Raw genomic sequence first — 13468 nt, 5'->3', positions numbered from 1 at the left:
GCGACTTCTAGTTCTCTGACTGCTACAGGTCGCGTCCTCCCTCCAGGAAATTTTCCTCCACCTTGAACATCCTCATATATGCTTTCTCCAAAACATTTTGTCCCAGTTGAGTTTCCAGTCGGAAAGATCGAAGCTCTCCTTGGTCATGTCTCCTTTTCCCCCAACAGGAAACCAGCATGACTGAAAGCCAGTTGCACTTGCCAGGATACATTCCATTCAGCTGTGCAAGCACAGAGAGGTACTCCTCGTTAGCAACGCTGTGCTTCTCTTCCTCAGGCTGCCCCTTGCTCCAAAAGCCAGTACTAAAGGTGGGAGTTTTTAACGGAAAGGAATATGTGCTTAACACTCTTGGATAGCCACCTGGGGAGAAGGTGGTAGGTGGACTCTTGTCCAAAAGCCAACTCCAAGGTGTCTGCCTGGCCCAGAGATTTTTAAAGGGGTTAGGGCAGTGAATTCATTAAGGGCGTGCTGTGGTCTGTAACAGCTACGGACGTTATCAAGGTGCTCAGAAGCTGTGCAAGAGATCTGGTTCCTTGGTGCCCAGTAGGTGGTGCAGGAGAGTTCAGTGAGGTGCAGAAAATACTCTGCTCCTTCTCTCCAGAACGCCTGATCTCTGGAAATGGCAAGAAAGGTTTAGTTAATCAATCACGTGGGCTTAAAGACTACTAGGCTGGCCAGGGGGCCAAGGCGGCTTCCAGCTCAGGCAGATTTCGGAGCAGCAAATCAGCCCTTCCAGAACACTGCAGGACAGCTGGGCAGCCCAAAGCCTCCCACCATGAGGTAAAAGGTTTTATCTTGCATTGATCTCTTGAAATTGTGTCTGGTGTCTTTGAAAAATGTTAAGACAAATTTTTCTATAAGTGCTAGATTTCGGCGCCGGCTTAAATATTTAATATACCTTACATCTAGATAATAATCATTGCAGGTATTTTAAATTTTGCAGCACTTTTCAGACACACACAGGTTTTCTCCCCAGTAGAAGCTTTTAAAAGAAATCCTAGCCAGGACGTGGCCAGAGACTGGAGGAGGGAAGAAAGGCACTGGAGGCATTGGGGGAAGGGGGAGGGGCAAGTTTACTTCATTCCGTTTCAGGCAAATTTTCATCAGCTCAGGATGCCAACCTGGCAGAAATATTCTTACAAGCTTTTGTCTTCCTGTTTTCCATTTGAAAGGAAAAGTCAGGAGCTTGGGGCTATTTAATCAGAATTTTTAAGGGAAGCGTACTCTTTATAAGCTCAGCATTGGATGCCTGACTAAAGGATGGGCTGGATTGAACTATTCTTTTCCAAAGAACTGCAGTTGGGCACTAAACCAGAATTCACATCCCTGAGGTTCCCCAGAGCCTCCAGAGAAATTAGGCTCCATCATTCCCAGTACCCACACTTTCCTTTTCTGTTTTGTTTTTAATCTTCAATGACCTTTAAAAAACAAACAAACAAAAACCAACTAGGCTCATGAAGGTCTTTTTTCAAGATAAAGATACTATGAGCACACTAAAGAACTTTGGAAAAATCCCAGCTAGTCTAAGGGGGAAAATGCAGTTGTCTCTTATATAACCAACCAGAAATAAACTATTTCAACAATGGAGATATATATATATATATATATATATATATATATATATATGTGTGTGTGTACACATATATATATGTATGTGTGTATATATATACACACACATACACATACATACACACACACTTTAGTAAATAGATTTGGGGAGAAATCTTTTCAAAGTTGAAAGTATAGATTCCATATATAGATTCCATACAGTTTCATCTTATATTTTCACTTAACATCATATTGTGAGTGTCATCAGTAAAATCTTTCAATGATTTTCAAGGACTTCAATAATGCTGCAAAATATGGAGGTATCATTATTTCTTCCTTCCTTCTTTCCCTTTGTTCTTTCTTTCCTCTCTCTTTCCCCTCTTCGATTCCTCCCTCTTTCCCTCCTTCCTTCCGGATTCCTTACTTTATAATCAAATTTATACATTCACAACACTTAAATAGTCAACATCATCTCAAGGTTGGCGAAACAGCAGCCATCACCCCCAACCATATTTCCCATTCCCCAGAGGTAACCAGTAATTCTTTCAGTGACTGTTGTGCTATTTATAACCATATACTTAAATAATATGTTTGTATTGGAAGTTCTTGATTTTTAAATTTTAGCCATTATCTGTTTCCACCACAGCACCCCTTCCCCAATACACACACACACTCACTTACACACCTCCTCCCCTACATCCTCCCCTCCAAATATTATTTTGTGACTTTGGTTGGATCAATATTCAGAATTCGGATTATTACAATCCCATAAACCCTATTCACAGCTGAGTCTTGTCTTGTTCTATCTACCGTGAGCTTTCTTTTTTTGTATTTTGTTTCATTTTTTTCTGAAGCTAAAGGAAACAACAAACAAAAGTGGTTTTCTTTTCTTTTCTTTTTTTTTTTTTTGTTGTTCATTTGTTTCTTTTTCTTCTGTTTCTAAGCACTTATCACCATCTCAGCCCCAAGCTCTAGTCTAGTTGAACAAAACTCCTTTCCATATTTTCAAACCTGAGGCAGGCTTCCATTGTCCTGTTTCGGTGGTGATCACTCACAGGACCTTTGAACTACTGCTATCTACACTGGCTGTTCTCCAGTTTGGTGGGGGAAGTATGGAGTATTTCCTTCTCCCCTGCATCTTATGTAAGAGCCTCTCTTGCAGCTCATCTGTTTTTTAAATCTTACTTCTTTATTCACTCCCTGGGCTTACTCTTAATTTTGAGGGGGCATCTCCTCTCAGCTTCCTGAGCAAGTGTCTGTAACATAAATTTTTTATTTAAGTATATGAAAGGGTCTTCACTCTTTCCTTGCATTTTAAATGATTATATGGTTATGTTAAGAATTCTAAATTTAAAATTCTCTTTCCACAGTTTTTGGAAGGCATTTCTCCATTGTCTTCTCGCTTTTCTCATCGTTGTTCAGATGTTCAACAGCATTTGGATTCTTGTTGTGTTATATAAATTGTTTTCCCCCCGGGAACTATAGAATTTTCTCAGTAGGGTTCTAAAACTTATCATCACATACTTGGTAAGAGGTGTTTTTTGTTTTTTTCCTTAAATAAAGTTTTATTCCTCAAAATGTACATTTGGTAGGACATGTTCAAGCATCTTCACCAGCGCCTGGGACACCTCCACTTTCGGTGTTTCTGGTGTAAACCACTTGAGCTCTGACTTTGAGACCAGTTTAATCTCAGTCTTTGACCAAGGAGCTCCCGAAGGGCTGTCCTGGCGGAGGAATCCTGAGTCTCCCAGAGACAGCTACTGGAGGTGTAAGCTTATCATGAGAACTTCCGCACAGACTTGTCATAGGTCACTTTGTCAAATGACACTGGGTTATTGAGCTTGTTCCGAGCTTTGCCTTTGCACCACTTGTTTCTGGCCTCACCCCCAGGTCTGTGCCCTGGATCTTTTTCTTGGCCAGCTTCCCAGCATCTTTCTTCTTCTCATCCTCGGGTGGCATCGCAAAGCTCGGGGAGCCGCTGCTCCCCCTGCAGCCTCACTAAGATGTCTGACGAAAGGGGCTAGTTTCTTTTTACCACGCGGAAACATAGAGCTTTCCATTCAGGGGAAGCTCTGCCGCATTCTTCTAGAATGTTCTTTCTCCCTTTCCTTTCCCTTGTCCCCTCTAGAATTCATATTATTCAGATGTCGGTCCTCCAAGTCTGTCCCTCTAATTTTTTTTTTTTCTTACCATTTGTCCTTTCAATCATAAGCTTTTGAGTTTTTCCACCCAATTTAATTGTTTTAATTTCCAAGACTTCTTCCATGTTTTTTAAATGTTTGGGAGTTTTTCAAAGCATTTTCTTTTATTCCATGGATGCAGCGTCTTCTCCCGTATCTCAATTTATCAATGACCCTTTATTTGTTCTGTTCTTGTTGTTTTAAGTCTTCTGCTCCCTTCGGGACACTTTTACCACGTGCCTGTTCGCGCCACTGTTCTGCAGGTGCGAGGCTTTCCTAAAATGTCTAGGGATTCCCTGACGCCCGTTCATGACTGAGACAGAAACGCTCAAGAGCCCGCCAGGAGCCTGGAGCTCCTGCAAGGGGCGTCCTTACATGGGGACCCCACCACGCCACGGGACGAGGAACTCCTGATGTCGGGGACCTGGACGTCCTCCACAACAGGCGACTCGTCCCTTGCCCGGAAGAAGTAAGCCTGGTGGCGGCATTTTTAGAACTAACTTGTGAAGATGTGGTCTCAACATTCCACACGCAAACTTTATTTAATTCTCTTGTTGGCGGTGCCTGTAACCGCGGCCCATGACCGTGTGTCTCACCCTCTGCACAGGGCACTCCTTTAGCCTTCGGTGCACGGACCAGAGCCAGAGTCTGTAGGGACAGCTTTTTTTTTTTTTTCCCCCTTTGAATTTTAAAGATTTGATTTATTTATTTGACAGAGAGATCACAAGTAGGCAGAGACAGGCAGAGAGAGAGAGAGGAGGAAGCTCCCTGCTCAGCAGGGAGCCCGATGCCGGACCCGATCCCAGGATCCTGGGATCATGACCTGAGCCGAAGGCAGAGGCTGTAACCCACTGAGCCACCCAGGCGCCCTGGGACAGCTTCTTCTTAAGCTGACTTTTCATCAGTCTTCCTGCTGAGACAAAGCCGGGACTGGACTGGGGGGGTCCCCTCCATCCTGACCGGAACCCCAGGGCTCCCTGACAGCGAAGCCATGCCGCGGAGTAACACATCTTGCGGGAACTTAGGGGGAAGGAGCTTACCAAACGGGCCTCCACCACGAAGACTGGAGAAGATAGAACCAAACCAGTCTGCTCCGAGGTGGACCCCAGCGCTGACCCTTTGACAAGCTGTGTCCCACGTTGTAACATAAAAATCGCGCCCCACCGTGGAGATTTAACGAGCTGAGGGGACCCACGAGGCAGGTTCTGTCCTGCGCACGCAACTTCTGGTCTCTCCTCCATCCCTACCCGCTGAACCCCCCACCCCAGCCCCCCAGTCCTTAGAGGTCACTTCTTTCCTCAGTCTCTTTAAAATCTTTCCCTGGCGTTTGTTCCGGGAGCCAGCATGAAGGATCCTTTCCTTTGTGGTGTTCGCCTTGTGCTTGAGCATAAGCCCCCAGTAAGACTTGTCTGGAGCTTCCAGTTTGGCTTCTGGTCGTTTTCTATCGCGGGAGAGCCCAGGGACCCCAGTTCGTTCTCTCTCTCTCTCATACACACACACACACACACACACACACACACACACTTCTGCAGCACATTGGTGCTGCTAAATCCTGAGCCTTTGGGAATTCTGCATTATCAATGGGTTGTTTCTTGGATGGGTCCCCCCTGCTGGTAGAGTTAGCTCTCCCATGTTCCTGTGTTTGGTAAAAACAATCCCCACTCTCCTAGTTGTGCCAAGGTTTCCAAGATCTTGCTGTCTTTGTGTTCCCTTTCCTTCAGGGTTAGAAGCCTTCATAAACCATGTCCTCGTAGTAGAATTTGAGGAGGGAGCTAAAACAGTCTCATGTGTTCCATGGGGAGTCTCGTGATACCTTCAAATATGTTTTTCCACCATCACCTACAGTTTTAAGCAGTTGTAACTCATCCTGTGATGAACATCCCTCATTCACAGACTTGTGTGGCAGTCAGGGTGCAGCAGAGAAGCAGACAGCAGGAGATATACAGGAAGAGACATGATGTAAGGAATCGGCCCAGATGATGATGAGGGCTGCCGTCACTGGCAGAATTTCTGCATCAGGAAGCCTCAGCACTATCTCCCGAGCCTTTTAGCTGGTTAAGCCAGGCCCACCCTGGTTATGTAAAATAATCTTTCTTATTTAAAATTAAATGCTTGTGGACTTTATCACGTCTCCAATATACCTTCACAGCAACATTTAGCTTCATGTTTGAGCGGATAACCATGCACGATAACCTAGCCAAGTGGACACATCTATAGGCCGTCACAACCTCTGACTGAATGTCTGGTTTTCTATACATTCTTAACATACAAATTTTTATGTCAAGAGCTCCTTGTATGTTTTGCCACAGTTCCCTGCAAGTTCTATGTCAAAATGTGTTCCAAACCTTCATGTACAAGTAAAAGTGGCCAGCTGTGATTTTTTTCAAAAATCTTTTTCTGTAACCGAAGTTTTAATGGCACTGAAATGCTATTGATTTAATTTGCATTTCTTTGATCAGTGACTTTTTTTTTAATATGTGTGTTGGTGAATTTTGAACTACCTGCTCGTCTAAGTATCTTCTGAAATACAAATACTAAAAGAGCCTTTTAGGTATTAAATTAGGTATTAATTAATTAATACCTAATTAATAATTAAATTAGGTATTAGGTATTGCCATGCTTATAATTTTTTAATTTCTGTTTTCTAGTTTGCCCTTTGATTTTTGTGAATAGCATTTGCATGTGGGCTCTTTGTGTCCTGTGTCTCTTGTGCTCCAGATGTCCCTTTGTCTCTGTAAGGAACCAGACTACTGTCTTTGTGATCACTGAGCAAATCGAAAGGGTGGTGGACCACAGCATCAGGGAGCACCCACCCAGGTAGAGGGTGGAGGGCATTGGAGCTGTTCTAGTTCGTGAATCTGCCCAAAGAGCCAGCTCAGCAAAGGAAGAGATGGTAACACAGGTGGGGCCACACTTGCTGGCCCCACGTCAGAAGGGCCAAAAGTCTGTCTTGGGTCAACCTGAATAAATTAACACTCTGTGCACACTCCATCCCTAGGAAAGGACCCCCGAGGGATATCTGCTCACATCCAGCCCCAAATGATTCCCCTCTCATCTCTTGGTGTCCTAAGCCCAACATTTCCTCTTAGTTTCCCTGAATATTGTGGTGGATCAGAAGCCCAGGCTCACACCCTGGTGTCCATGATCGAGAAAAGAAACAAAAAACCAACCTCACTAAATATTATTACTCACCTACCACACCATTCTCCAACAATTTCTACTGAGAAATTTCCTTCCGTTGTAGCTGGAGCTCCAGAATGCCTGTGCCCGTCCTTCTCTAAGACTGGTGGACTTGGGGTGTCACTGGGTAATAAATTTCCTCCACTCCCCCTTTCTTTCTGGGCCATCCCATCGTTTCCATCCCTTTGGGGGTCTTTCATAAGATACCACAGACTGGGTAGCTTATAAACAACAGAAATTCGTTTCTCACAATTCTGGATCAGAGTGCCAACATTGTTTGGGCCTTCTCAGAAGTGGTCAAGTAGCCACGCCCTAAACCTGTAGCTTTGTCCATCCGCTCATTCACATCCCCAAATGTCTGCTCTTCTTCCCCAGTGAAATCACCAAACATTCCCTGGAGAATAGCTTACTACAACTGAAATGCCATTTTACCTGGAATTTATATGATGAAGAAAGTTCCTTAGATGACTTGGAGAACAGAGTGCGTGACCAGGTACAGTTTCTAAACAAAGAATTCAAAGCAATTATGTACAATCTGTTTGCCTATGTTAAACACCTCCGAGGCCAGAACAAGGCAGCTCTGGAATATTTACAGCAAGCAGAAGAGTTTATCCTGCACACACAGGCCCGCCAAGGCAAAATCCGAAGTCTGGTCACCTGGGGAAACTACGCCTGGGTCTATTATCACATGGGCAGTCTTCCAGAAGCACAGGCTTACATTGACAAGGTAGGACATCTTTGCAAGAAGTTTGCGAGCTCCTACAGAATTGAATGTCCCGAGATTGACTGTGAAAAAGGATGGGCCCTTTTAAAATGGGGAGAAAAGTATTATGAACAGGCAAAGGTGTGTTTTGAGAAGGCTTTGCAAAAGAAACCCACCAATCCGGAATTCTCCCTGGGACTGGCCATCACACTCTACCGTCTGGGTGACAAAGCACCAACAGAGAACACCGTTCGCCTTCTGAGGCAGGCCATCCAGCTGAATCCTGACAACCAGTATGTTCACGTTCTCCTGGCTTTGACTCTCCAGAAGACCCAGAAACAAGCTGAAGGAGATAAGCTAGTCGAAGAGGCCTTGAAGAAAAGGCCATGCCCCACGGATGTACTCTGCAGTGCGGCCAAGTATTACCGAAATAAAGGTACTCTAGACACGGCTATCGAATTACTTAAAAAGGCTTTAGAATCAGTACCGAACAACGTCTTTCAACATCTGCAGATCGGATGCTGCTACAGAGCCAAAATCAGGCAGATACAGAGGTCACGGGGGTACACCACGAAAGAGAAGGAAGCAGAGCTGTGGGAGACGACGAGACACGCACTGGATCACTTTAAGAGGGTTGTCGAGTTGAATGCTAACCTTCCCCGTGCCTGCTCTGACCTTGCCTGCCTCTATGCCATCACTGGCCAGTATGATAAGGCAGAGTATTACTTCCAGAAAGAATTCAGTAAGGATCTGCCTCCCGCCGAGAGACAAGTGCTCCACCTGCGCTATGGAAACTTCCAGCAGTACCAGCGACTGCAGGACGACACTGCCATCCACCACTACCTGCAGGGTTTGAACATCAACGGGACAGTGACCGAGAAGGAAAAGCTGATTGTCAACCTAAGAAAAATTGCCCACAAACGACTCTCTAAAAATGCCTCCGATGCCATAGGTTGGCAACTCTCCAGATTCATTCGTGAGCTGAATAGAAAGGGGCACCAATGGGACAGTGTGCCAGCAGAGACCAGCGGTGTTGTCCCCCCTGCCCTGCGGGCTGAGAAGGGCAGTGAGGAAAAGACCGTGGAAGTAGGTGGGACCCACCACCCAGAGAAGCAGAAGGCCCTAGAGAGAGCCTGTAACCAGTCCCGGGGGCTTCATATAGAGAAGAGCAAGAGAGAGGTGTAGGAGGCCTGGCGAGGTGGTCATGAAGGGGAGGGAAACAGGGACACGGAGAGACTGAGAAACCACAACTGGCAGGAGCTGGGCCTGAGAGAGTTGTTGTCTCTCTTTCTGGGTTCCCCCAAATTCTCTCAGCCAGAACTGGAAATGCAGAATCACTTTTCCTCTGTCCTACAGATAATTTGAGCAAAATCTCCTCTGAGGGCAAGCACTTGCTTTGGGACCGTGGGACTCTGTACCACCCAACTCTCACCCCACGCCTTGCCCTCGGCCTGGGACACAGTGGGTACTCAGCACTGCTGATGGGAACAAGGGAAGACAGCAGGACTGGGGCCTGGTCCTCCTTCCTTGCTCCTTATACTCCCAAATGATTTCCATACAAATCAAAGATTTAAATGTTTCAGAAACAAAAATCACAACATTTCTAGAGGAATTCTTGAGAGGATTTTTCAGATCACACAGTCTAGAAGCTGTAAGTATGAAACAAAACACAAAAGGGCAAAAGTATTAAGGAATTCAACCACACTATGAAACACGTGTCATAGAAGAGGAACCTCTGAAAAGTCAACCACACTATGAATTCAACCTCACTATGAATTCTGGAATTCAGCCACACTATGAAACACGTTTCATAGAAGAGGGCCCTCTGGAAAGCCAAAAGATCAATGACAGACTTAAAAATACTGTTTCAGTATGTTACCAGATAATGGATTAACTTCCTTAATGCTGAAACAGTTCCTCTGGACAAATGGGCAAAGGTCAGGAAATCAAAATGGCTTAAAAAGGGGAAATGATTCTCAATGTCACTCTTATTAAGAGAAAGCAAACCAACACTATTAAGAGAGGTCATCTCAGGTCAACCAAAGAAACACCTTTTGGAAAAAGGTACTAAATAAGGATGTGGGTGAATAGGCTCCATCACACATTGCCATTGAGATTATAAATCCTGTAGATGGAGGGCATTTGTTGATGGCAGGTAAACATTCATGAATCTTTGTCCCAGCAATTCCACTCATTAATCTATCCTGTATTTGCATATGCATGCAAAGACATGTATAAAGATACTCATGAAGTTTTGCTTATAGTAACAAAGGACTGACAACAACTCAATGTCCATCACTAGGGGACTCATTAACTCAATTTTCATATTTCATGCTGAGAACAGCATGCAGCTAATGTAAAAAATAAAAAAAGGCCGTTCTAACTATAAAAATATAGAACACTATCTCTGAGATATATTTAAAAAATTTTTTTAAGTGCAGAAGAGTGTATATGACATGCTAACATTGTTCAAAGGAAGGAAGGAAGGGTAGGAGGAGGAAAAAAAGCCTATCACATTATTTGCAGAATATTTGTGAAAAGGACGTAGCTCCCCTAGGGTATCTCCAGAGAAGAAATGGGTTGTCTGGGAGTCTATATGGAAGGAAGACATATATTTCAACTGTATAGAATTTCTAATTTTGAATTTGATACCCAGAGCATATATCACATTGTCAAGTAAAGTATGCAACAAAACAAATTCAAAACAAAAGACAGTGACGCAAGAGTGCTGTGCCCACCCCACTGGTGTCCATTCTGCAACTGGTTCTTGCTGGGTCCAACTCACACTAATAAACATTTGAAGATCTCTGCACCTAATCAACAAGTCTCTAGATTCCAGGTCTTTCTTCATGCCTTCATCTTACATGCCACTACTCACCCACTCACCTGACCCCTAACATATACAGTGTGTCCTCTACTCTCTTCGCCAGTCCATAATGGTGTCTACCTCAACTGATCCTTGAAAGTGTAACCATGTCCTAGATCTTTGCTCTGACCTCTTTTCACCTGTCCCACCATCCGTATTCAGGAATTTACTTTTTGTGCAATAAACTTCTCTTGAACTCCCAAAGGCATCAAGGAATTTGATGAATGAGAATGCACCAAGACGAAGGGCACAACTCTTTAAGTTCATGCTCCAATATTGTGCTTCTGCTGACGGCACACGCCCTGTAGTTGTCTCATTTCCGGGTAAGAGGGAAGAGCTTCATGATCCTGTGTGCTTCCAGGTTGTAGGGCTCCCCCTCCTGGTCATTAGATGGATGAAAATTTAACCTTGCCCTCAGATCATAAACGCCACAAAGTTCACTGTGATACTTCCCTGCCCTGACATTGAGGGGCAATCTTAGCCGGTATTTCTTGGCCTTGCATGTTATGGAGCTCCCTGCCTGTAGCCCTTTACCGAGTGCAAAAGGAGCCCCAAGGAACGGGCAAAGTCTGGTTGGAAATTGAAGTAGCCATGGCTTTCTTCCAGAGAGCTGGTGGAACAGTCGGGGAGAGAGGTGGAAAAGCTCCTGTTGTTAATTCAAAGAGAACCAGAAGTCCGTACACGTGCAGAGATGCACTTCCACACATTTCCTCTGCTGTTCCTTGTATTTTTATGTGAACTTTTTCATCTCTCTTTTACTTACCAATGCTTCCATGATCATCAACTTTTAAAACTCTTTATTCTCAGAATCAGACACTGACAAATATTTGAGGCATTCTTCGAAGGCATTGCTTCATTGAATAACCTCTCCATTGAAGGGTATTATCACCAAAGGTTCTGTGTGAGCACAGGAGTCTCTGGGGCCCAGAAGGTGAACACAAACCCCAGCTCGTGGCAGAGATGTGGGAACACATGAATTAATGTCCCAAAGAGCCTCCCAGGGGATGGGGCCAGGGATATGGAGAAAGATGGCAAGGTTCTCATCAGAGAGCAGAATCTTGGTCTCTCAAATGCCTATCCAGCAGAGGCTGGTCATTTCTACTGACTTGTGATCTTTGAACTTCCTCCATGTTTCCTTTCTTCAAATGGGATGTTTCCTTTGGTTCTCGTGCCCCATCCGGGCCTGTAGGAGTTATCTAATCTTTTAGGTTTTTTTCTCACCAGACCACAGGAAGTCACACCCTGTCCATAGAAGGGAACCGGGGATCTCTGAGAATTCCCTGAGCATCACTGGGAAAGATGGTTGCCTTGATTCTGGGTGGACTCTGCTGGGAAAGTCCTGAGTACGTTCTGTGTTTAGCACATAAACACAGAAGAAGGGCACATTATGGATGTTTAGGGTATGAAGAGTCCTCTAGCCAGTGTGAATAGTAGTGAACTAGCCACGAACCCTTCTAGGCAGACAAACCTTACGTCAGACATTCTCTACAGAGACAGAGAACAAAAGAGAGGGCCATTTCTCCCCGTAAATCTCAAGAAAAACCTATAGGGTTTTGTTTTATGGAATTAAAATTTTTACTTACAGTCAAAATATTATGTGGTTCTCAGACTTGATAGCATGTATTAGGATTATTTGAGAAGTTTCCTAACACAGAGATTCCTTGGCCCCACTCCTAGAATTTCTGATGCATTTGATGGAGGATGGAGCCTGACAGTTTGCATTTGTGGCAGGTCCCCAGGTGGACCTGAAATTTCTTGGGGCTGATGGCAGCATGGGCCTAGTGCCTTCTACCACTTTGTAGTTGATGTAACCACTCAGTAGACACATGCATAGTTGTAACAGCCTGAGTAATCAGAACACTCGCTGAGTCAGTTTCACTTTTCTCATCATTGACATATTACCGGAAAAGAGCTGGTTTTCCTTTCCAGTTTCTAGTTTGCATTCCCACTGCATCTTCTAACACTAACCAGCTGCCAGAGCAGCTGGGGCATTCCTCCTGTAAATGCAATCCACACAGGCACTGGCCATACGGATTTCTGAAGAGTAACACAGTCCCTCCAGGCATTTCAGAACACAGCTAGCACGTGCTTTCCCTGTGCTTCTCCCTACCTGGTACGTTTATAATGAGATTTAAATATTTCTATCCGGTTGTTTTCTTGAATGCAAATTCAAAACATACGACACCAAAAAAAAATCCCACCATGTTCCTAGTTTCCCTCTGCAGCATTGCTTGTACAACTAACATACATTTTTAAAAAGACTTTATTATTATTTTTTTTTATTTGAGAGAGAGAGAGAGCAAGCATGAGCAAGGGAAGGGGTAGAGAAACAAGCAGATTACCCCACTGAATGGGGAGCCCAATACAGGGCTCCATCCCAGGACCCTGAGGTCATGACCCAAACTGAATGCAGATGCTTAATGGACCAAGCCACCTAGGCGCCCCTAACAACCATTTATATAAATATATACTAGATCTTGTAACTCCTGAATGATACCCAAAAGTAAGCGTTTCCAACAGGGATAGGCTTGACTCTGTGTCCCACTCAAAGGGTAGAGAACTGTCAAGAAGCATAGCTCCTCCTTCCACCCCCCACCCCCCACCCCCGGCTCATAGCCCCAAACAGACATCCAGAAGGCTCTCTCCAAGACTGAACTAACGTGCCTCAGCTGTACTCAGTGGTCCTGGAGGACAGACTTCACTCGTGCGCTGTGTAATTTCCAGACACCAAAGATTCCTAGTGCTGTTATCTCTTTTCCTCTTGGGTCCACACACACTGTCATCCCTCTGAGATCAGGGGTATGAATAAGGAAAAAGCAAAGAAAGTACATTTCCTCCATCACAGCAAACCGCCGTGGCCGCAAATTGTGATGTGGGAGTGTGGGACACCAGGGTGAGCCACGGCACTTTAAATGTTGCGGCGCTCGGGGAGGCCCAGAATGTGTACAGGTGTTAGGAGCTGTTTGGCTGGGGCGCCTCGGTGGCTCAGTT

The 13468-nt window shown here is 44.8% G+C and overlaps 1 protein-coding gene and 1 pseudogene across 1 annotated transcript; one reads left to right on the top strand and one right to left on the bottom strand.

Moving 5' to 3' along the window:
- The first annotated feature begins 737 nt into the window (after positions 1-737).
- LOC122899236 (interferon-induced protein with tetratricopeptide repeats 2-like) lies at positions 738-8796 on the top strand. The gene is made up of 2 exons (XM_044236820.1): positions 738-780; positions 7284-8796. The coding sequence occupies exons 1-2, from the start codon at positions 776-778 to the stop codon at positions 8794-8796; spliced, it is 1518 nt and encodes a 505-aa protein (XP_044092755.1). The 5' UTR covers positions 738-775.
- LOC122900661 lies at positions 3148-3574 on the bottom strand (annotated as a pseudogene).
- Positions 8797-13468: the final 4672 nt, after the last annotated feature.

This window comes from Neovison vison, chromosome 2 (genome assembly GCF_020171115.1).
Source record: "Neovison vison isolate M4711 chromosome 2, ASM_NN_V1, whole genome shotgun sequence".
NCBI classification, from domain to species: domain Eukaryota; kingdom Metazoa; phylum Chordata; class Mammalia; order Carnivora; family Mustelidae; genus Neogale; species Neogale vison.
Note: the sequence above shows the minus strand (reverse complement) of the source record. Positions and strands in the feature narration are given on the sequence as shown.